This window comes from Chelonia mydas, chromosome 1 (genome assembly GCF_015237465.2).
Source record: "Chelonia mydas isolate rCheMyd1 chromosome 1, rCheMyd1.pri.v2, whole genome shotgun sequence".
Taxonomy (NCBI): Eukaryota; Metazoa; Chordata; order Testudines; family Cheloniidae; genus Chelonia; species Chelonia mydas.
The window spans coordinates 33,008,341-33,031,912 of NC_057849.1; the positions used below are offsets into that span (position 1 = coordinate 33,008,341).

General features: G+C 44.2%; 1 protein-coding gene across 15 annotated transcripts in view; it reads left to right on the plus strand.

Annotated features, from left to right (window-relative positions):
* The window catches only part of YAP1 (Yes1 associated transcriptional regulator), a 184,187-nt gene that overhangs the window by 128,753 nt on the left and 31,862 nt on the right, over positions 1–23,572 (plus strand). For 5 of the 15 annotated variants that reach the window (XM_043529415.1, XM_043529438.1, XM_043529447.1 and 2 more), the window contains 2 exons: positions 13,823–14,016; positions 16,896–16,943. In XM_043529415.1, coding sequence (XP_043385350.1) covers positions 13,823–14,016; positions 16,896–16,943 — 242 coding nt within the window. The remainder of the gene's footprint in view (positions 1–13,822; positions 14,017–16,895; positions 16,944–23,572) is intronic. The other 10 variants (XM_043529426.1, XM_043529441.1, XM_037889836.2 and 7 more) reach the window with 3 other exon arrangements.

The window sequence follows — 23,572 nt, forward strand, 5'->3', positions numbered from 1 at the left end:
TGAGGGCTCCTGGTGGGGTCTCCACCAAATATGGCATGCAGCTCATTGTAAAAGCAGCAGGTCTCTTACTCAGCACCAGATCAACTGTTGGCCTCTGTGGCAGGGTGGACTAGGTGCAAAGGGCCCCTGCTGGAGGCCTTGTGGCCCTGTGTCACCCTGCCCCAGAATAGAGCAGAGAGAGGTCCTCCAGGCAGTCTAAAGTGGTTGCAGAGGAGCAGCCAATCTGGGACCAGAAGGGCTCTATATAAGAGAAGCAGTAGTGCAGAGAAGTTCGGTTGCAGTGTAGAGCTCAAAGAGGGAGGTCCGGGTGCCTCTCTGGCTAGACAAACAGCTTATTGCAGAGAGCTCACCAGACAGAACTGAGCCAAGGAAAGGCTGCTGAAGACCGGGTGCCTGGCTGGCGGGAAGAGCAGCAGGACCAGCGGAAGGTCAGTGCAGGCAGGCTGAAGCCCAGGGGGACTGAGCACAGAACCTGGCCAGGCCAGCAAGGGTACAGCTGGTCTGGTTAAAGACTGAGCCCAGGGAGGCTTGCTGAAACACCATCAGCTGTGGGTACTGAGATGGGGTCTGGCTGGGTGGTTGAAGAAGCGTGTGCCTTTGGGAGAAGCCTTAGAGCTACGGCCTCATACCAGGGCCGACATGAGAACTTGGACTGTATATGCCAGAAGGGGGGACAGTGTGTGTGGCTTGACCGGAGGGCTGAGCTGCGGAAGACCTGCTGAGAGAGCCATCGGCTGGGGGGGCGCTCACAAGAGGTGTGTTCCACCCTAATACAAGAACTAAAATCAAAAGCAGGTTCACACCCAACCAACCAAAGGGGGCTGCCCCACAAAAAGTACTGTTTGCAGGCACTATTGCCCAGAGAAAGGGAGTGCTCGTAAGAGGTGGATGCCGACCCCGTTACCGCCTCCCTAGCCTTGTAGTATGTCTGCACACAACAAGGGAGAGCTCCTAGTTGTATTTACCAAGCTGGACTATACACATGGGGATCTTAAAGTGGGTATGGCTTCTGGTTTCTGTGACTTCTGGGCAGCAATGTTCACAATTGTGACCAAAGAAGTGACAGGAAGGCATTGTGAGACAGCTGCTGGAGGACTGTTAGAGATGACATAGTGCACACAATGGTCTACACTTGCACCTCATTGACCACAGTACGATGACCATGGCTCAGTACCATTTGCGGCGGTGGTGTTACTGTGTTGCCGTAACAGCACTTACGTTGGTGGGAGACAACTTTGAGTATAAACATATACACAGGTCAATATAAGTCATCTTGCATTAACTTAACTTTGATTATACATTCCAATCTCAGTAATCAGAGTAACAGCCGTGTTAGTCTGTATTCGCAAAAAGAAAAGGAGTACTTGTGGCACCTTAGAGACTAACCAATTTATTTGAGCATGAGCTTTCGTGAGCTACAGCTCACTTCATCGGATGCATACTGTGGAAATTGCAGAATATCATTATTATATACACAGACACCATGAAACAATACCTCCTCCCACCCCACTCTCCTGCTGGTAATAGCTTATCTAAAGTGATCATCAAGATGGGCCATTTCCAGCACAAATCCAGGTTTTCTCACCCTCCGCCCCCCCACAGACAAACTCACTCTCTTGCTGGTAATAGCCTATCCAAAGTGACCACTCTTTTCGCAATGTGTATGGTAATCAGGGTGGGCCATTTCCTGCAGAAATCCAGGTTCTCTCACCCCCCTCCAAAAACCACACACACAAACTCACTCTCCTGCTGGTAATAGCTTATCCAAAGTGACCACTCTCCTTACAACATGCATGAAAATCAAGGTGGGCCATTTCCAGCACAAATCCAGGTTTTCTCACCCCCCCCCCCCCCCACACACACACACAAACTCACTCTCCTGCTGGCAATAGCTCATCCAAACTGACCACTCTCCCCACAATGTGCATAACAATCAAGGTGGGCCACTTCCAGCATAAATCCAAGTTTAACCAGAAGGTCGGGGGGTGGGGGGGTAGGAAAAAACAAGGGGAAATAGGTTACCTTGCATAATGACTTAGCCACTCCCAGTCTCTATTTAAGCCTAAATTAATAGTATCCAATTTGCAAATGAATTCCAATTCAGCAGTTTCTCGCTGGACTCTGGATTTGAAGTTTTTTTGTTGTAAGATAGCGACCTTCATGTCTCTGATTGCGTGACCAGAGAGATTGAAGTGTTCTCCGACTGGCTTATGAATGTTATAATTCTTGACATCTGATTTGTGTCCATTTATTCTTTTACGTAGAGACTGTCCAGTTTGACCAATGTACATGGCAGAGGGGCATTGCTGGCATCTCAGTAAGCAGCACCTCTGAGTACTGTAGCAATTTTGTATGCAGTGTTCTTGTAGTCATATTGGTCCCAGGATCTTAGAGAGAAAAGGTGGGTGAGGTAATATCTCCTACTGGACCAACTTCTGTTGGTGAGAGAGCTTTGAAGGTTACACAGAGCTCTTCTTCAGGTCTGGGAAAGGTATTCAGTGTGTCACAGCTAAATACAAGGTGGAACAGATTGTTTGGCACCACCTACTATAAAGAACTCGAAGACCAAAATTTACCCAGGAATTAATGGATATCATCAAATCCTTCCCCAAACAACTCTAGGAGAAACTCTACATCATCATCCCCCATGACTCCTCACTCCATGGACCTTCTACATACTTCCCAATATACACAAACAAAGGAACCAAGGCAGACCAACCATATCTGGCCATGGAACTTTTAGTGAAGGAATATCGGGACTCATAGAAACATCCTCAAACCACTCACCACACAAAGGGCCAGCTTCCTCTGGGACACAACCGATTATCTTCAGAAACTCCGCTACTTTGACAACCTACCTCAGAACACCATCCTTGCCACCATGGATGTCACCTTCCCATACACGAATATCTGTCACAATGACCGCATTGCTGCTTGCTTCAAATATCTACTAGAGTAACTAGACAATGGACAGCCCTCAGATATCCACCCCAAACCCACCACCAAACTCATCCATTTCATCCTCACCCATATCAATTAGGCAACAACCAACACTTTGTCCAAACCATGGAACAGCTGTGGGTACTAGGATGGCTCCCCAGTATGCTACCTCTTCATAAGGAAGAGGAGGGATTTCTGGACAAATGCACCATGAAACAAATGATATACCTGAGATACATCAATGATATTTTCATCCTTTGGACAGAAGATGAAACTTCCTCATAGATTTCCACCACAACTTCAACCCCATCCATTAAACTCTCTCTGGAATACTCCCTCAGTAGCGTCAACTTACTGGCCGCCATGATCAACTTCAACAATAGAAACATACAGACAACTATGTACAAAAAGCCCACGGATCACCACACATACTTTTAATACCAGTAACCACTTCAAACATACCGAGAAATCTGTTACCTACAGTCAGGCATTCAGATACCACAGAATATGTTCAGAGGAGAAAGGCAAGGGTATATACCTTAACGCTGTCTTCACCAAACAAGGATAATCCACTAGAGAGCTACATCACATGATGGAATGGGCCACCCGAATAGCCCAGAAGAACCTGTTCCAATATGGAAAGGAGTAGCAACTACGTTACCCTTGTGGTGAGTTTGCTGTCTGTCTGTGTGCTTGCTGCTTGACCGTAGTGTATAATGGGGACTGTTTGGCGGGGCTGTGTGCTGAGCCTAGTGCCTTGCTAGGCAAGGTTGAGAGCTTCTTAAAAAAGCTTTGATCCCTAATCCCTTTAGGATCTGTTAACCAAGGGGCGGGGCTACTTGGAGAGAACAAGTGTTTAAAAATCCAGCTCCTAAATGACTAGAGGAGCTAGTGAACAGGAGGAGCAAATGGGAGTTTTGCGAGGGAGTGAGATACACCTAGCATTCTCTAAACTTAGGTCAATAGTCCACTCCACCCCCCCAAAAAAGAAGCTGCAAGAGGAAAAAGAATGCAGGTAGAAGTCCACAGTGGAGTGGGAGTTATCCAGTTTATTGCATTGAATGCAATATGTATGAATTCCTGTCTTGTGGGCAGGTGGTGTGTGTGTGTGCATTCAGTGCAAGGAGCTCATGGCCCTTAGAGGCAGAGTACGGGCTCCTGAGACCAGAGTGGCTGAGCTGGAATAGCTGAAGGACACGTAGGTACATACATGAGACTTTCTGGGACACAGTAGAGCAGTCTCACCCCCAGTTTGACAGCCTCTGTGCCGTTGGGAAGGTTGAAAATCTCAGGGAAGGAGAACGTCAAATTGGAAGAGAGAAATGATGATGTCATTGGATCCTTTCAGATGATGTCATGGGATCCTCTCACACTGAGGATACCTCTTTGAGGGAGGGGGGCCCAGTTATAAGAAGAAACAAGTAATTGGAATGGGGGATTCGATCATTAGAAATATAGCTGAGTTTCTGATGAATGAGAGCACCACATGGTGAATTGCCTGCCGGGTGCAAAGGCTGCAGATCTCTCAAAACATCTAGACAGATTTATGTGTAGTGCTGGGGAGGAGCTGGTGGTTGTGGTACATGACATAGAAAAAGCTTAGGAGAGAGGTCCTGGAGGCCAGATTTAGAGGACTAGGAAGAGATTGAATTCCAGGATCTCCATAGTAGCATTTTCTAAAATGCTTCCAGTTCCACATGCAAGGTCAGTTAGGCAGAATTGCAGGGTCTCAATGTGTGGATGAGACAATGTTGTAGGGGAGGAAGGGTTTAAGTTTATTAGGAACTAGGGAACCTTTTGGGAAAGGAGGAGCTTATACAGGAAGGATGGGCTCCACCTAAATCAAAATGAAACAGATTGCTGGCATGTAAAATTAAGAAGGTCATAGAGAAGTTTTTAATCTAAGGGGGCTTAGGGAAAGCCAACAGTGTGGAGGAGCACATGATTTGGACAGAAACATCCCATGGGGGGGGATCTGTTAACGGGAATTTTTCTAGTAAAGAAGAGAGGTTAGAAGTTGATAAAGTACGGGTAAGAACTGAAGAGAAACATTCAAATGAAAGTCCCATTCATTTATTTCACATGAAGGCAGACAACTAAACAGTGGCAAATGTTATAAGTGCTAGAAGTCTAAATACTACAGATGGGTGAACTTGAGTGCCTTGTATTAAATGAGGATATTGATATAATAGGCATCACAGAAACACGGTGGAATTATGACAATCAATGGGACACTAATACCAGGTTACAAAATATATAGGAATAACAGAATAGGTTGTGCTGGCGGGGGGGTGGCACTATATGTGAAAGAAGGCGTAGAGTCAAATATTAATCAAACTGTATCCTAGAATCTGTATGGATAGAAATTCTATGCTTGAATAATAAAAGTGCAGCAGTAGGCACACACTATGGCTAGGGCCCTACCAATTTCATGGCCATGAAAAACGTGTCACAGTCTGTGAAATCTGCCATTCCCCATGAAATCTGATCTCCCTGTGCTGCTGGGAGCCTGGGGCTCCTCCCTTTTAGTCTGGCTGGGCTGTGGAGGGACACTTCTGTGCTGGAGCAGCCTGGGAGCTGGGCTCCAGGCTTCCGTCCCCTCCCACCTCCATGTGGCTCCTGGCACGGCTCCGGGTGCCAAGCTTGGGGCTTCTGTCAGTGACAGTCCGGGCAGCCTGGGCTCTAGGCTTCTGCCCACTCCTGCCGCGGCTTTGGGCACGGAGCTCAGGGCTTCATTCCCCAGCGGCTCCTGCCGGTCTGGGAGCTTCTGCTCCCAAAGGCTGCAGCTGGGGCAGCCCAGGCTCTGGGCTTCTGCCACCACCTCCGGCTCCGGGTATGAAGCTTCCTCCCCCCGTGGCTGCTGCCAGGGCTGGGGACTTCTGCTCCCAGCAGCTGCAGACAGGGCAGCCTGGGCTCGGGGCTTCTGCCCCACTCCACTTCATCTGAGGTTTGGGGCAACCTGGGCTTGAGGTTTCCAACGCCCCCACCCACTCTCCCGTGTCTCCATCCGGGGCTTGAGACTTCAGCCCTTGAAACTGCAGCCGAGACTTGGGGTTACCAGGTAGGGGTTACTGCCGGGGCTGGAGCATCCATTTTTGCGGGGGGGCAGGGGGCCACGAATTGGTCAGGGGGCCCTACCTTAATCCGCCACTGGCTTGGATTAGCAGCTAGGAACTCCTGGCACCTACCCACCTCTGGGCACTTCCTCTAGCCCAACCCTGAAGGCAGCACAGAAGTTAGGATGGCAGTCTTGGGACCCCCTTACTATAAGAGCTTTGCAACTCCCTCCCTTCCCTCTTCCCCCCCCCCCATCCCATTTTGGGTCAGAACCCCCATGGTTAGAACACCCTGAAATTTCAGATGTAAACATCTGCAGTCATGAAATTGACCAATTAAAGACCTCTGGCTGTGAAATTAACCAGAATGGACCAGTGAATTTGGTAGGGCCCTAACTATGGACCACCTGACCAGGACGGTGATTGTGAAATGTTCAGGGAGATTAGAGAGACTATAAAAAATAGAAAAAAGAAAAGGAGTACTTGTGGCACCTTAGAGACTAACCAATTTATTTGAGCATAAGCTTTCGTGAGCTACAGCTCACTTTATGCTCAAATAAATTGGTTAGTCTCTAAGGTGCCACAAGTCCTCCTTTTCTTTTTGCGAATACAGACTAACACGGCTGTTACTCTGAAACCTATAAAAAATAGAAAACTCAGTAATAATGGCACATTTCAACTATCCCCCTATTGTAGGGATGGGCAAACTTTTTGGCCCAAGGGCCACATCAGGGTTACGAAACTGTATGGAGGGCCGGGTAGGGAAGGCTGTGCCTCCCCAAACAGCCTGGCTCCCACCCCATCCCACTTTCCACCCCCTGACTGCCCCCCTCAGAACCCCCGACCCATCCAACCCCCCGTGGTCCTTGTCCCCTGACCGCCCCCTCCCGGCACCCCACCCCCTATCCAACCCCCCTGCCCCCGACTGCCCTGACCCCTATCGACACCCCTGCCCCTGACAGGCCCCCCGGGACTCCCATACCTATCCAACCCCCCTGGTTCCCAGTCCCCTGACTGCTCCCCTCCCCCCCCCGAACCTCCACCCCATCCAACGACTCCCTGTCCCCTGACTGGCCCCCGGGACCCTCTGCCACTTATCCAACCCACCCCCTTACCATGCCGCTCAGAGCAGCAGGACTAGCAGCCGCGCCACCCGGCTAGAGCCAGTCACGCTTCCTGTGCAGCAGCGTAACTGCGGGGGAGGGGGGACAGCGGGGGGAGGGGCCAGGGGCTGGCCTTCCCGGCCGGGAGTTTGAGGTCCAGACGGGACAGTCCCCCAGGACGGATGTGGCCCGCGGGCTGTAGTTTGCCCACCTCTGCCCTATTGACTGGGTATATGGCACATCAGGAAGGAAAGCAGAAGTAAAGTTTCTAGACACTATTAATGACTGCTTCTTGGAGCAGCTAATCCTGGAACCCACAAGGGGAGAGGCAATTCTTGATTTTGTCCTAAGTGGAGCACAGGATCTGGTCCAAGAAGTGAATATAGCCGAACAGCTTGTAATGTGTTAACTACTTACGCTAAACTGTCTGTTCCACCTTGTGTTTAACTGTAATACTGAGTACATTTCCCAACCCTGAAGATGACCTCTGCGTAATCTTGAAAGCTTGTGTCTCTTACCCGCCTTGTCTCTACTATAACATTTGGCAGGAACACTATCAATTTGAAATCTAGTCAGTTTCAAAATGTGAATTAAAGGAATTTCAGGACTTTGGAAAAGGGAAGTAATTGGTTAAGAACAAAAAAGTTAGACACATTTGACTGCTTTTTTTAAATTTAAATTACAAAGTTGGAAGATGAAGAGAATGCAGAACATCATGTATCTAAATTTTTGTGGTGTCTTATGACATTTTATGCCCCAAAATTAATTCAAAATGGTTTATATATGAGTACTGCCATGTAGATTTAAACCACGAATGAATTACTGTAAACAAAAGTTAATATTAAATACTATGAGTTGGTGGAAAGTGTTCTAGAGAGTTCCAACGGGGATTGATGTGTCATTTATCATATTCATTAGTGATCTGGGCAAGGGACTAAACAGCATGTTATTGAAATTGCAGATAAAATTAAAATGGTAGCTGTAACTATCAGTGAGGACAAGAATAATGCAAAGGAATTTAGAAAAGTTACAAATGCACTCAGGAAATAAATTCAGAATAAGGAAATTAGATACTGCATCTGAGAAACTAATCGAAATCTGAGGCTATGTCTACACTACCACGGTAAGCTGACCTACGCTATGCAACTCCAGCTATGTGAATAATGTAGCTGGAGTCGACTTACCTTACATCGAGTTACCGCAGGGTCTACACCGTGGGGGGTCGATGGTTTCTCCCATCGACTTGCCTTACTCTTCTCATTGGGGGTAGAGTACAGGAGTCGACTGGTGAGCAATCTGCTGTCGATTTGGCGGGTCTTCACTAGACCTGCTAAATCAACTGCTGGTGGATCGATCTCAGAGCTTCGATCCCGGCTGTAGTGTAGATGTGGCCTCAGATATTAGAGAGCACGGAAACCTGGAAAGTAATAAATGTTTGGGCTTTTTTATTTAGATTTCAACATAGACCTGTTGCTTACAAAAAAGACTGTTAAATGAATGTTCTTTAAGTTGCAAAGTCAAGCATTTGGAAGCTAGGAAATGCCAGACTTATGAATGGTTGCCCATGCAGCCTTCATTTGGCCAGTTTATGCATCCTACCTACGAACTGAATGTGCAGGGATTCTGTGGAAAAAGTATTGTGATAGTGTAATTAAAGTTTGTATCATAATGCAGATGCACAAAGGAGCTGAACTGCAGCAGAACTACAGCCGCATAGGCTGCGAACTAAAAAAAACTGGCACTTCCTAACTTTTGAGTACTTGACTTTGCAGCCTATTCTTTTAACATAGTTTTGGGGATGTAATTTCCTAGGTTTATTTTAAAGGACAAAAGTAAAAGTTTCAGCTGTAAAAATCTCACCATCATGCTTCATTAGCAGGTTTTCTGTCATGAACCTTCAGCAATGGAGCCCATACTTCTACCATTTATACTTTAGGTAACTACTTTAGCTGGCAGCAGGAGAAGGCTGTAATTCCACATGGGGGGAAATGAGTCACTGGCACAGTGACCATGTGCTGGGTCTAGAGGGTGATTGTTGGGAGTCTGACATAGCTTTCTCTCATTCCCACTCCAGGAAGTGGGGCACTTCTGCTCCATATGGAATCTCTAGATGGAGGATGATCTGTTGGGTCCTGGGGTTTTAAGGGGGGAGCCAGAAAGTAAGGATTACAACTCAGTTAAATCTGTATCTTATTTCACAGACGAAGAAAAGGCACTTCTCTACTGTGAGGGCTATTCTCCCCCAGCCGCATAACAAATGCCTGCTGCAACCAGTGGAGGTGTGAAAGCTTTTTTTTTTTTTTTTTTAAAGTCACAAAAATCCTTTATAAGGGAAAGTGTTAACCTAAATATGAGGTCACTAGTATCTTCTCCTATTTAAAAAACAAACAAACCTAACCTCTGTTCCAGGTGCCCTATTAGATTATAATTAAAAATTTGGTCAAACAAAGACAAAGTAGCTGGCTTTTCATTACACCAAAACAGCCTGCTAGCCAAAAACCAAACTCCTTCCTCAGTTCTCATAAGCTCTGATCCACTTCCCAATAAAAGAAAATCCCCACCATTCTCCTTCCCTGAATGCCTGCCCTGTGTTTGCAGCATGTCCTTGCCACTAACAAATTAGTAAACTCCAGCTCCGGCACCTGTGCTGATCCCAGCCATGGCAGTGTCTCAGGAGAAAGAAGCAGGCCTTTCAAGTAGGCAGGTCCCAAGCTATGTTGGGCTTTATAAATCATAATCAGCTTCTTCGACCTTGTCTTGATTAGGAAATAAAGTGTTTTCATGCCATGTGTTACCTCATTTTAATTAACATGTTAGCTAAAATCCCAGCGAAGACAAGATAACTGTAATTTTAACACATTACCAGGTAAAGGTAAGCACTAATGGAGGGCCTGCAGTTCACTTCAGCCTGCTAACACGTGGAAACTAAAACTGCCTTGGCTTCACTAGGATTTTACCTCATGTTTCCTAAAGCTTTTTAAGAACACACCTTTTTATTTTCCCTTGTGAAGATGCTTGCTATACATACTCTCTACTCAGAGGAAAGAGGGGGGATAAAAAAGCACCAGTGTACATCCTTGAGCTCTGGTATCACATGTTCATGGAGATGCCCAGCTTTACAATAGTCTGCTACCTTCTGTGTCAGCTTTAGTTTCCAGGTTGATTTAAAGGTGTTTTGTGTAACAGTGCATTGCATCATCTAAACTTGAAACGATTAGGTGTGAATGACAGTTAGTTGCATGATCTGCATCTGAGAGAGGAGTTTGTAACTATCTGTGCAAATGTGGAGAAAGTTGTGGTCACTGCTGCTGTATGACATCAGCTGCTGTCTGATAAACACCACCCCCTTAAATCACGCACTCTATTGACAAACATGCCCTCAGTTAGAGGGGCAAATATAATCTTTGCCATATCCTTTGGTTGCTTCTCCCAGCCCACCATCATCACCTCGATCTATCCTGAACTGATCTTCATCCAGCTCACTCTCATCTATGCCCCATATACTATCAGAGACTATGGAAGGTGCTCAATCATACTGTCTGTCTGAGATAAAATGGAGTCTCAGATTTGAGTATTGCCAGTATATTCTGTGGGGAGAGACAGCAAAATCCATTCCTACTCACTAATCATCCCAACCTCCATATTGAACAGCAAAGATGATGGAATATACCTGTATTATTTCCCCCCATTAGAGGGCCATAAGGGCAGAAAAGCAAATGTTCAAAACTACCCTTCAGGATCTCTCTGACAGAAAAGAAGGAAGTTACAGGAAGCTAGCCTAAGCTGCTTGCACTTTGGGAGTAGACTAAACTCTTCACAGTCAGGGGTTTCAAAGACAGCTGGTACTCAGGAGCAGCGTGGACTCTTGATAACCATTGCTGGGAGATCAGCGACCCGCACCACCAGTATCATTTAGTGATAAAAGCAGATTGACAAAGGTCTGAGGCTCCTAGATATTGAGTTCTGTCATCTAGCCTTCTTCCTGTTCTGAACTCAGAATGGAAGATTGTCATAATTATCCAGGTTGACTGTTTCAATGGGTTGTTTCTTAAGCAGAGGTGGTATGTGTTTCTTTAAAAACATAGTGTGCCCTGCATTCAGAGGTGAAAGTAAGCCAGTATGCCCCAGTATGGCATACCAGCAAGAGCCGGCGCGCCATACCTGGACCAGCTTTCCCAGATGGCAATTTAAAGCCCTGGGGTAGCGGTGGCAGGGCTCCGGCGGGCTCCAGCTGCTGCTACCGCCACAGGGCCCTTTAAATCGCCACCGGAGCCCCGCCGCTGCTACCCCAGGGCTCCAGCAGCAGGGCTCTGGCGGGGAGTTAAAGGTCCAGGACAGTAGCTGTGGCTGGAGCCCCAGGGCCCTTTAAATCACCAGTGGAGCCCTGCTGCCGCTACCCCAGGGCTCGGGCAGCAGAGCTCAGGCAGAGCTGTAAAGGGCTCAGGGCTCTGGCAGCTGCTACCACAGCAGAGCCCCGGGGTAGCAGTGGCAGCCAGGAGCCACTACCGCAGCTGGAGCCCTGGGCCCTTTAAATCAAGATTTAAAGGGCCAAGGGATTTAAGGCCCTGCTTCTTCCGGTTGAGGCCACGCCCCCTGCTCAGGACTCCAGCATACTGGTAAGTCCTTTAACTTACTTTCACCCCTGCCTGCATTCCTTTAAAACAAGGCATTAACAAGTGCCATCTGTGGACACAGCACTTGGCCCCTCACCAACTTTCACTGGTCAGGAAGGACATAGAGTGGAACCTCAGAGTTACCTCAGGAATGGAGGTTGTTCATAACTCTGAACAAAACATTATGGTGGTTCTTTCAAAAGTTTGCAACTGAACATTGACTCACTACAGCTTTGAAACTTTACTATGCAGAAGATAAATGCTGTTCTTCCTCCATTTTTTTTTAGTAATTTACGTTTAATATTGTACTGTAGTGTGTTTACTTTTTTTTGGACTCTGCTGCTGCCTGATCGCATACTTCTGGTTCCAAATGAGGTGTGTGGTTGACTGGTCAGTTCATAACTCTGGTGTTTGACAGGTTTCAGAGTAGCAGCCGTGTTAGTCTGTATTCGCAAAAAGAAAAGGTTTCAGAGTAGCAGCCGTGTTAGTCTGTATTCGCAAAAAGAAAAGGAGTACTTGTGGCACCTTCGAGACTAACCAATTTATTTGAGCATACGCTTTCGTGAGCTACATCCAGTGAAGTGATGCATCTGATGAAGTGAGCTGTAGCTCACGAAAGCTTATGCTCAAATAAATTGGTTAGTCTCTAAGGTCCCACAAGTACTCCTTTTCTTTTTACTCTGGTGTTTGTAACTCTAAGGTTCTCCTGTAGACTCAAAAACCAGTTGTGAAACAGTTTGCGCATCACATCCAGAGTCTCAGCGTTATTTGCCTAATTCTGAATCAGAGACAGCTTAGCCTCCAGCCTTTCAAGATCCCGCTTGGGCTACAATGCTCAGAGTTCAGACCATGCTTTGCATGTCCAGTTTTCTCTGCAAAATGATAAGAAATGTCCTCACAACTGGGAGTGCTGAAATCTGCCCCTGAAGCAATGTAGTCTGGCTACAGCAGAAAATCCTGTGCAGGCTAAATCTGTTGTTTGAGAACCTGCAGATACCATAGTAGAGACTAAGAATCCTCCTCTGTGCCTACTGAATAGCTACTTCAAAAAAGTCTTAACTGTTTGCAACTAATATTTTAGAGCCTGTGACTTCTGCCACCACCATCTTTCTTCTCCCTTCATCTGTCAGAAATTATCACCAGAATGACCTGAGAGGATGAAGCTGGGGAAGAAGATGCAAAGAGAAGCATCACAGAATAGAGAAGTTCTGTATGACTTTAGTAAAACCACTGTCACATTACATTTCAGTTCTGAGTGCTTCAAAACCAGACTTAATGACAATTGGGGAGGAGTTTTAAGAACTCTAAATGAGGGATTGATTTTATTTATAGACCTAAGTGTGTACATGTTGGCTGAACAGAGGGTAGGAACATACAAATATCTGAAATTTGTCAGCACTAAGGATGGTGAAAAATTGCTTAAGATTGCACAGGAAGGTATAACAAGAAGTAACTAACTGGATGAAATTTGAAGGAAAAATTAAGTTGACTGTTGTAAAAAGCTTCCTTGACACAATAAGATTCTACTATGTAATAGTCTCTTAGGGGAAGTAATAAAAGACCATCAACTGGGTCATTTAAAACTAGAAAATATATCGGGGAATTATCCAAAGTAAGAGGACAGATGAGATGATATGTGTTTTGTTATGTAAATATGTAGGGTTCTGTGAAAGCAATATCGGGTCATCTCAAGAACATGAGTATAATGTGCCTGGGCTTGTCCTAAAGATGAGAATAAACAACTATAAAAAGCGGAGGTGAAAATCAGTCAAATTTTATCTTCATGTTTGGATTACTGCCATTTGGAATGAACAGCTGTGTTTTGGTACCACCTTTAAACCATAGAGCCAGAGTTTCAAAAAATGCATGTACAAGTTGAGCGTGCGCATTCTTGAAAATTTGAGCATACTCCGATCCCACAACAATAGCATCTGCCTATTTTGGGCTTCTGCCTCGCAACCTGTGGAAAATCAGTGCAGGTGTACGGTCTGTAGTGCCGTGGTGTGCAATGGGTTACAAGTTCTGTAAATTACTTTCAGCATGTTTTTTTCCTTTCCTGTATGTTTGAATGTCATTTTAAAATGTACATTTTATTCTTTTGACTCCATAGCTATGAATCAGCGCATCAGCCAAAGTGCTCCGGTGAAACAACCACCCCCACTGGCTCCTCAGAGTCCTCAAGGTGGAGTGATGGGCGGGGGCAGCTCCAATCAGCAGCAACAGATGAGACTGCAACAGCTGCAGATGGAGAAAGAGAGGCTGCGACTGAAGCATCAAGAACTGCTTCGGCAGGTGAGGCCACAGGTTAGACACAGACTTCCACTATATTTTTTGTATGTTTTTGTTGTTGCACTTACGTTGCAATTCAAGCAAGCGTAAAGCACCAGAGACCACACAAGGACTTGGCTGCATTCATTATGATGTCACCTCAGTAGCAGAAGCTCTCGACCAATGGTTTTCAAACTTTTTTTTCTGGCGACCCGATGGAAGAAAATTGTTGATGCCCGCGACCCAATGGAGCTGGGGATGAGGGGTTTGGGATCGGTGAGGGAGCTCAGGGCTGGGGCCGGGAATGAGGGGCTCAGGTGTGGGAGGGGGCTCTGGGCTTGGGCAGGGGGTTGGGGTGCAGGAGAGGGGTCAGGGCTCAGCTGGGGATGCAGGTTCTGGGGTGGGGCTGGGGATTAGGGGTTTGGAGTGCAGGAGGGGGCTCCAGATTTGGGGGGGGCTCAGGGCTGAGGCAGAGGATTGGGGTGTCAGCTTACCTCCGGTGGCTCCCGGTCAGCTGCGCAGCCGGGGTACAGGGGCAGGCTTCCCGCCTGTCCTGGCACTGCGGACTGCACTGCGCCCCGGAAGTGGCCAGCAGCAGGTCCGGTTCCTAGGTGGAGATGCACAAGCAGCTTCACGCAGCTCTCCCCCGCAGACACCACCCGCTGCCTATAGGGAGTGCAGAGCCAGTGCTTGGGGTGGGAGCCGCACACGGAGCCCATGGCTTCCTTGCCTAGGAACCGGACCTGCTGCTGGCCGCTTCCAGGGCGCAGAGCAGTGTCAGAACAGGTAGGGACTACTAGCTTTTATTGGCCAGCCGCCAGGGTCCTTGGGTGCTGAGCAAGGTGACCCAGTACTAGGTCGAGATCCAAAGTTTGAAAACCACTGCTCTAGACTTGCTAGATGCAAGAGTTTTTCCTAAGCAAAATTCCCAAAGAGCAAAGATCTTCGCTAGTTGAAGTGTCATTAGGGTGGTACAAGTAAGAGAGCACCACAGAGTAATGATCTCATTGGAGATTTCTCTGAGAACATTTTTAACATCCAAAGAGCTCAGACTCAAACAAGAGCCAGCGAGGCTGGTTCCTCAGATCTGCTTTGTCCTTCATTTTAAGGAAAAACCTTTTCAGTATAACTTTTTTTTTTAAGTATGATTTTAGAACACACTGCAATCCAAAGGATACAAAAGTGTTTTTCAAGTTACATGCTCTATGTAGAGGAATCACCTCATTACTGAAATTCATCCACTTCCAAATGGTGTGCAGGCTGAACAATTGAATAGGCTTTGCTGGGTTTGGACCCTGTTGTTCTCTTGTGTCTAGGTATTTTAAACCTGGTGCTTAAATGTTATGCCATTCCCTCTAGAACTTTTCTAGTAACAAAAACTGGTCATTGAGAGAACTAAGGTTTACGTATCAGATTGGTCGGTCTGGGAGGCAGGAACTCTGGATTTTGAATCCCAGCTCTGACTCCTTTTGTGGCCTTGGGCAACCCAATTAAACTTTCCACCCAAGTTTCTCCATTTGTAAAATGCGGTAACGTTTATTTACTATCTCGCAGGGTATTGTGAAGATTAATGGTTGAAAGCACTTTGAAGATGGAAAGTGCTGTAAAAATATTCACTATTCAAATAGCCCAGTGTTTTCAAAGGATAACAGCAATATAAGTAGGAACGCTGTAAAGACAAAAGGAAAACATCATGCACTGTAATTTAGTTAAGCAAGCTTTCAACATGGGGTAAAGGTGCTCCAAATATCCAGTCAGTAATGAATTACGTATATTGATACACTAACTAAACACACAACCCATTATAAGCAGCTTCTTTAAATGAGTTACAGGAAGGAAAATGTGAGGGAAAAAAAAAATATATATATATATATGTGAGGCATTGCTTATATTGCCATCATAAGGAAGGAATTCCAAAAGTGTAATTATTTACTTACAAGCAGCATACTTAACAGAGCATTTAACATGTTCTTTTTTTACTTTGTTTTAACTAGCTTTTAATTTAACAATTTACCCAGATTCAGTTGTAGATTATGGACTTTGTTAGTTTTGCAACTGGGTAACCTTGGGGAAGAAAATCCAACCAGACCACGATGTCTGTTTCCACAATCGCCACTTTTAAAAGTTCCATTAACATTTTTCTTTCTGGGTTTTTGGTAGAAGGTTGGCTACCATCTTGTCCCAGAAATTTAGGTTATCTTCAGTTTTGTAGCACTGATGAAGAAAGCACTGACACCCTAGTCTTTTGTTTTGAGAAAAACTTTTAAAGTCTTGTCCTCTTCCCTTTCCACTTTGGTGATGGGCCGTATATCAGGAGAGGATAATATCTTCATGCCCTCTTCCTTTTTCTTCATCACCTGTGATATTCTGTCCTTGACCTGGAGTCTGACTCCTATTGTCCCTTCTGAACTCAAGGCCTGTTTGTAGGAATCTTTAGCATCTCTTGATATAGGTTGGGTCATCTTTAAAATTCGGTACTACTTCTTAAGGTGTGCCTAAATAAGATAGCATCAGGACTCCCTTTCTGCTTAAGCACGCAGTCCTCTGCTGTTCCTGCTTCGCTATTAATCCTCCAGCAAACGTCTACCCTATGCTAGCATGCTTCTAGATGGGTCTTCTAGTTTTCCTACCTCAGCTCTCCTTGAGAAATCTGACTAACTTTGGATCAGGTGACCGTCAGTTCCCTCCATGTTCTTCTTCGCCGTTAAGCTTTTCTGTCATGTTCACATGCTCAGTAAACCGTTGAGTTTTGTTTCATTGTAAAGTGATTTTCATCAACTCTTAACTCCCGTACCTTGTCTCATCTCGGGCTGTCTTGGGGACTTGATACTACAAGATGGTGTTTGTAAGTCAGCCTGCACAGCCAAATCATGTAGCTTAAAGTAATTTTTATCCATCTTATTTTTTACTCTTAGGCATTGCGGAATATCAATCCCAGCACAGCAAATTCTCCAAAACGTCAGGTAGGCTCTTAACTGATGATTCAGTGTAATAAGAAACAATTAAAGTATTAAATTAGGCTAGCTGAGGAACTTGTTTTACGTGAAGCCATTCTGAATAACAGCTGGCTCTGCCATACACCTTTTTAAGCCACTGCTCTAGTTGTGATCCCTAACATCGATGTTGAGTGCTTCATTACTTCATCATTATTTCAGTATTTTAAAGTGAACGTGGAATTTGTTACGCTTTTTGCATTGCAAAGAACTTTCTCTTGTTTTTCATTCTTGATGATATTGAAATTCCAATTCTCATCCCATCAGAATAGATGTGTAAGCAAACCTCCCATTAAATGTAATGTAGTAGCTAATGGTTTTTAAATATTCTTCAGACGTGAAGTATGTTCTGATCAACACAGTGTTTATATCTAAAACAAACATTATCTTGAGATGAGTACCCTATACATTAATTCATTGAATAAAAGATCATCCAGAATATTTACAAGAGTTTTTCTCTTTTTTTTTTTTTTTAAGGTGCGTATATATAACAAGATCATTGAGAATAAATTAAACTGCCAAAATAGTTGTTGGAATCAGATAATGGGCAACATGGAAATCAAAACTCAGTCATTTAAATTCTGTAATTAAACAAAAAGAACGAGGAGTCCTTGTGGCACCTTAGAGACTAACAAATTTACTTGAGCATAAGGTTTCGTGGGCTAAAACCCACTTCATCGGATGCATGCAGTGGAAAATACAGGAGGAAGATATATGTAGATATATAGATATACACAGAGAACATGAAAAAATGGGTGTGTATATATATATATATCTTCCTCCTGTATTTTCCACTGCATGCATCTGATGAGGTGGGTTTTAGCTCACGAAAGCTTATGCTTAAATAAATTTGTTAGTCTCTTAGGTGCCACAAGTACTCCTCGTTCTTTTTGCTGATACAGACTAACACGGCTTCCACTCTGAAACCTGTAATTAAACAGGCACTTATAGTGCACCAAAACCAAAACAAACAAACAAACATCAGTGCAAGAGGAAATTACCAGAATTTAAGGATTAATAGTTTTCTGAATACATAACCAATTGAATGTGAATTCCTCTCAAACCATTGGGAATTGGAAAGCAATGTAGTGCTAAAAAGGTGGTTTTCCCTAGATATTTTCTTAGGACTGAATTGTCTTCAGAACTTGCACTCGTCATATGCTTATTGTTAATATACCCATTCGTTGGACAGTACTCATTGGTAGTTTGTGTGTAGCATATACAAGCTTTGTGCTGTGCTTTTTACTGTAAGAAAATGTAGTGTAATGAAAGCCTTTGTATTCTGCATCCAGACTCTGCCTGAAAAATAGTGTCAGAATCCATCACCTTAAAAAGTAAATTTCTAGCCCTTATAGTTGCAAAGAGAACCTTCAAAGTAACTAGGGGTTACGGTGGACGAGAAGCTTGATATGAGTCAACAGTGTGCCCTTGTTGCCAAGAAGGCCAATGGCATTTTGGGCTGTATAAGTAGGGGCATTGCCAGCAGATCGAGGGACGTGATCGTTCCCGTCTATTTGACATTGGTGAGGCCTCATCTGGAGTACTGTGTCCAGTTTTGGGACCCACACTACAAGAAGGATGTGGAAAAATTGGAAAGAGTCCAGCGGAAGGCAACAAAAATGATTAGGGGACTGGAGCACATGACTTATGAGGAGAGGCTGAGGGAACTGGGATTGTTTAGTCTGTGGAAGAGAAGAATGAGGGGGGGATTTGATAGCTGCTTTCAACTACCTGAAAGAGGTTCCAAAGAGGATGGCTCTAGACTGTTCTCAGTGGTAGCAGATGACAGAACAAGGAGTAATGGTCTCAAGTTGCAGTGGGGGAGGTTTAGGTTGGATATTAGGAAAAACTTTTTTCACTAGGAGGATAGTGAAGCACTGGAATGTGTTACCTAGGGAGGTGGTGGAATCTCCTTCCTTAGAGGTTTTTAAGGCCCAGCTTGACAAAGCCCTGGCTGGGATGATTTAGTTGGGGATTAGTACTGCTTTGAGCAGGGGATTGGACTAGATGACCTCCTGAGGTCCCTTCCAACCCTGATATTCTATGATTCTATGAACCTCATGAAAACACATGTTGTGCTGTCTCCTTGAGCCTGCGAACAGACATCCCTTCAAAAAGAGCTTTCCCGTTTATGCCATGGCAACTCTGAAACCTAACTGATCATTAAAATGCCAACACTTCTTCACTGATAATTTTAGGAGCGAGACATCACTGTTGGATGCAGTTGTGACGAATGGACCAACTGGTTATTAAGGTTTGCTGGATGAGGGAGTAATTCAAATCCTTTCCAGTCATCACAAAATTAAGTTACCTAAACCCTTGCTCACAAATGGATGGTAAAGAGGAGCTGCTTCTCCCCCCTTCCCCCCATCCCAAACTGCCTTCCACACCTTCCCATGTACAGAAGCCCCACCTTATTCCAACCCAACTGTCAGAACTTCCACCTTCTCTTCCTTTCCCACAACAGCTGTTGCAGATATTTGACAACACGAAAATATGCAGCAAATTGAAAAATTTGGGATAGTATAAATACCAAAACAATGCAGAAAATATTATATGGAGTATTTTCATATTTAACTCAAGTAAAAGTGTCAATTTTTTAAACTACTTTTGAATTTCTAGTTAACCATGATAAAATGCAACAGAAACCAGAGGGGCCAGAGTGCAGTTATGGGGTCTTGAGTTTAATTAGTTGGGTAGATTAGAGCAGCTAAAAATTATGGATGGTCTTGGAATCCTTAGTGATTTCAGCATCTTTGCCTTTAATTACATTTATAAGTTAGCTGAGGACCTCTTTGCCACGTAACAAGCATGAGACTATTCTCAGCAGTTGTCCACCCTCAATCCTATTTTATGGTCTGGGATTGGTTAATGAGGCATGTGGCAAAATCAGGATTAAAGTCTGATTTATTAAATTCAGGTTTATGTTGGGGCTCAACTTTGCTCACATCAGGTCATGGGACCTATTGTGTACTAGTCTTCCTTTTTGTTTAAAGGACTTAGGTTTCAGAGTGCTCTGAGGTAGACAGAACACAGCCAGTAGGTCACTCTGTTGATGGCCTGGAAGAGGTGATAAAGCATGTTTTGTTCTTGACTGTTAGTACAGTGGCATCTAAAAGTACCTTTTGTTTATGCTTTCCTCATATGTCACTTTAGTTAGATGATGATCTGCTGCAGATGGAGGAGGAAGATTAGAGAACTACTAGTGGAAATTGTGCTCTAAAAGTTTCTTGGAAGTTTTAGGTCCATGGCTCTAGCAATAATATAATTGAAGTCACAATCAGCATAAATAATCCAGGTTATGAACAGCCTGATGAATCAGGGCTGTCTTTAGTCAGAAATAATATACTTCTTCAGTAGACGACTACTTCTTGTCAGGTCATTCCTCTGTTTTGTTTATTAATATCCATCATCTTTAGACTGGATTAGCTGCTTCTACAATGGTAGATGCTTTTTGGGGGTCAATCACGATATCTTCTCTAGCTGAGTGTCAGCTTTTTTTCACAGAGCTTCAAGAGACATTGAGAGTGCTTCATGCTTGTGACCAAGTTGAATTCATTGCCTTTATTAGTGGGATCATTGATCTGTTTTTGGTGGCATCTGTCACTGTCTCCCCTTGGGAGGTCGGAGCCATCGTCTCTCAAGTGATCCCTTCTGCAAAAGTGTGTCTTGGTGCTGACCACTCATCAACTATTTCCATTTTGGGAATGGATACTGAGAACTCTGTGGTAAGGTGGCTTTGACTTTTACCTGAACACTTAAATAACCTTGACATCTTTCAGTCTTCTCTGAGATCTGACTATGGTACTGAGATTGCGCTGGTTTTGTGGGTTAATTCTTTTAGCTGTCAGCTGCCTTGGATGGGATTAAACATGAAGTGTTCGAGTCTGCAAATACTGCCAGTGGCTGGGTTTTTTTCTGTCAGGGATCTGAGAGAGGTGGTATTGATCAGTTGCTAATCTTTGTGAAGGGTACTGCAAAGGGCTCTATGTTTGTCGAGGGACTTGAGTTTCTCATAACTCCTATACATGTCCTAACAAAAAATCCAGAACATCTGAAAGCAGAAGTTGCAACTTCCTTTTCAGATGAAGACAGAGGAAATCACTCTCAGCTATTGCTCCTACTTGGAAATCCAGAAGCACACCAAGCATTTATATAGGGACTTATACCAACTCATCACCATAATCAGAGTGTCTAACAAACATCTGAAGTTGCAAATATTAACAAAGAGTAAACCTATCCCCTCAGTTGAGCTACTGACCGTATCATTTCTGGATGGTTCTCCCCACCACCAGCCCAGTTGATATCACCAATATCTTACCGGAAGTCAGCTTCAGCCAGCTGTCATCTAAACCCCAAATGTGGCCAGACTCTGGGCAAGTAGAGACTCGATACCGCCAAGTTCCTGTGAAAAAGGTAGAGCTGTATATCATCACTGATATGATTGCAGCCCTAAGCAGCATGCACTCCTCCACCAGTAGGCTCACATACCTGTTTAAGATAAGAATATAAGAAGGGCCATACTGGGTCAAACCAAATGTCCATCTAGCCCAGTATCTTGTCTTCTGACAGTGGCCAATGCCAGGTGCCCCAGAGGGAATGAACAGAACAGGTAATCATCAAGTGATCCATCCCCGTTGCCCATTCCCAGCTTCTGGCAAACAGAGGCTAGGGACACCATCCCTGACCATCCTGGCTAATAGCCATTGATGGACCTATCCTCCATGAATTTAGTTCTTTTTTGAATCCTTTTATAGTCTTGGCCTTAACAACATCCTCTGGCAAAGAGTTCCACAGGTTGATTGTGCGAAGAAGTGCTTCCTTTCGTTTGTTTTAAACTTGCTGCCTATTTAATTTCATTTGGTGACCTCTAGTTCTTATGGTATTACGAGAAGGAGTAAATAACACTTCCTTGTTTACTTTCTCCACACCAACCATGATTTTTAGACCTCTATCATATCTCCTCTTAGCCGTCTCTTTTCCAACCTGAAAAAGTCTTAATCTTCTTATTCTCTCCTCATACGGAAGATCCTCATCCTTGTTTTAAAAAGCCCTGCACAATCCTAGCTCTTGCCTGTCTCTCTTCTCTGTCTCTCCCCATTCTCATCTGTGCCACCTTCCATGTGGTCCTGTATAACTGGAGCTCTCTCCCAGTCCACCATACTTCCGCACTGTGGTCCTTGCTCTAATTCAAATACCTCTCTCAAATTGTCTCCTCTTCTACCAGCCCTATTAACTCCTGTTCCTCACCCATTTTGGAATGAGAATTAACAAAAGGGGCAAGAAATTATTTTTTTTAGAAGATGTGAAAGACACATGGCAAACTTCACTACTTGCTCAATCACATGCTTTTGTTTTTCCATATTTCTCATCTGCTTGTTGCCTGCTTAAATCATAAACTTGTCTGAGTAAAAGCATGATCTACTTATACTTTGCTACATAAATAACTAAGGATCTTTAAAGAGTGGTTGAGTTTCTTCTTTTAATTATTTTAAAGTTCATTTTAGCTGGCTCTGTCTCTCTGTCCTAATTTGTGTGCTTAATATGTGTATGCCTAGAGCCAGTAGGTGTTTTGTAAATAAACGTTTTAAATGCTAATAGAAACACTGAGGTAGATGGAAGTAGTATCTCACAGAACTTTTCGTGTATTTTTAAAGATTAGCTAGGCAAATAAAACTACAGAAATATCATTTCTAAACTTTGTCTTAACTGCCAAACATATTTAGCAACTAACAGATTTCTATTTTCTCCACATTGAGCTTTTTCAGAAAACAGAACACTAATAATGTATACCTTTAAAATAAAACCCCATTGATTCTTTATTTAAAAAAAAAAAAAAAAACCCACAAAAAACCCCCAGATCAATCAGGCAGGAACATAAATCAGCATTTTCTGGTTTTAGAAAATAATGGGGAATAAAAAACATTAAATAACACTTTTGTATATGTTCTGGAGGCAGTTGTGCTCTGAAGTTGGCAAGCTTAGAACTGATTCTAAAGGGAATTTTTTTCATCAGAATGTTCCACAACTAGGACAAATGACGAGAGCTGGTAGTGTAGACATTTCCTTGGCGTCTGGTACATTATACTGACACACAGCTTTCCAGCCAGGTGGTGGGGAATGGACTAGACTCCAGACTTCAAGCAGGGATGCTGGTGTTGGCCATCCCAGGACTTTATGGGCTATATGTTTTCACTGCCATAAAAAGTGTGTGTTTTACAGCAAGATAGCTAAATCAAGTTAGTTATCTCATTTTAAAATCCTAGTGGGAACAAGGCACTGTAGTATTACCTCAGTGTTGCTAGTCAAGATCTGCCCCAAGTAAGGGAGAGACATAGTGTTGACTGCAACTAGCTTCACTGAAGTAAAAACTCAGGTTAGCTATCTCACTGTAAAAATGCATTTTTTTTTTTTTGCAGTGATGACATAGATTTTGGCTCCAATAAACATTTTTGATCAATTAAACTTAAAAAAGGAGAGGAAAAAATCAAACACTCTTTGCAACTGCTGTAGCTGTCTCATGTCTCCCTTTGTGTGATCTCTTTGTGTTTGGGAAAGAAGATGGTCCATGACCAAATGTCATATCTCAAGAAGTCACC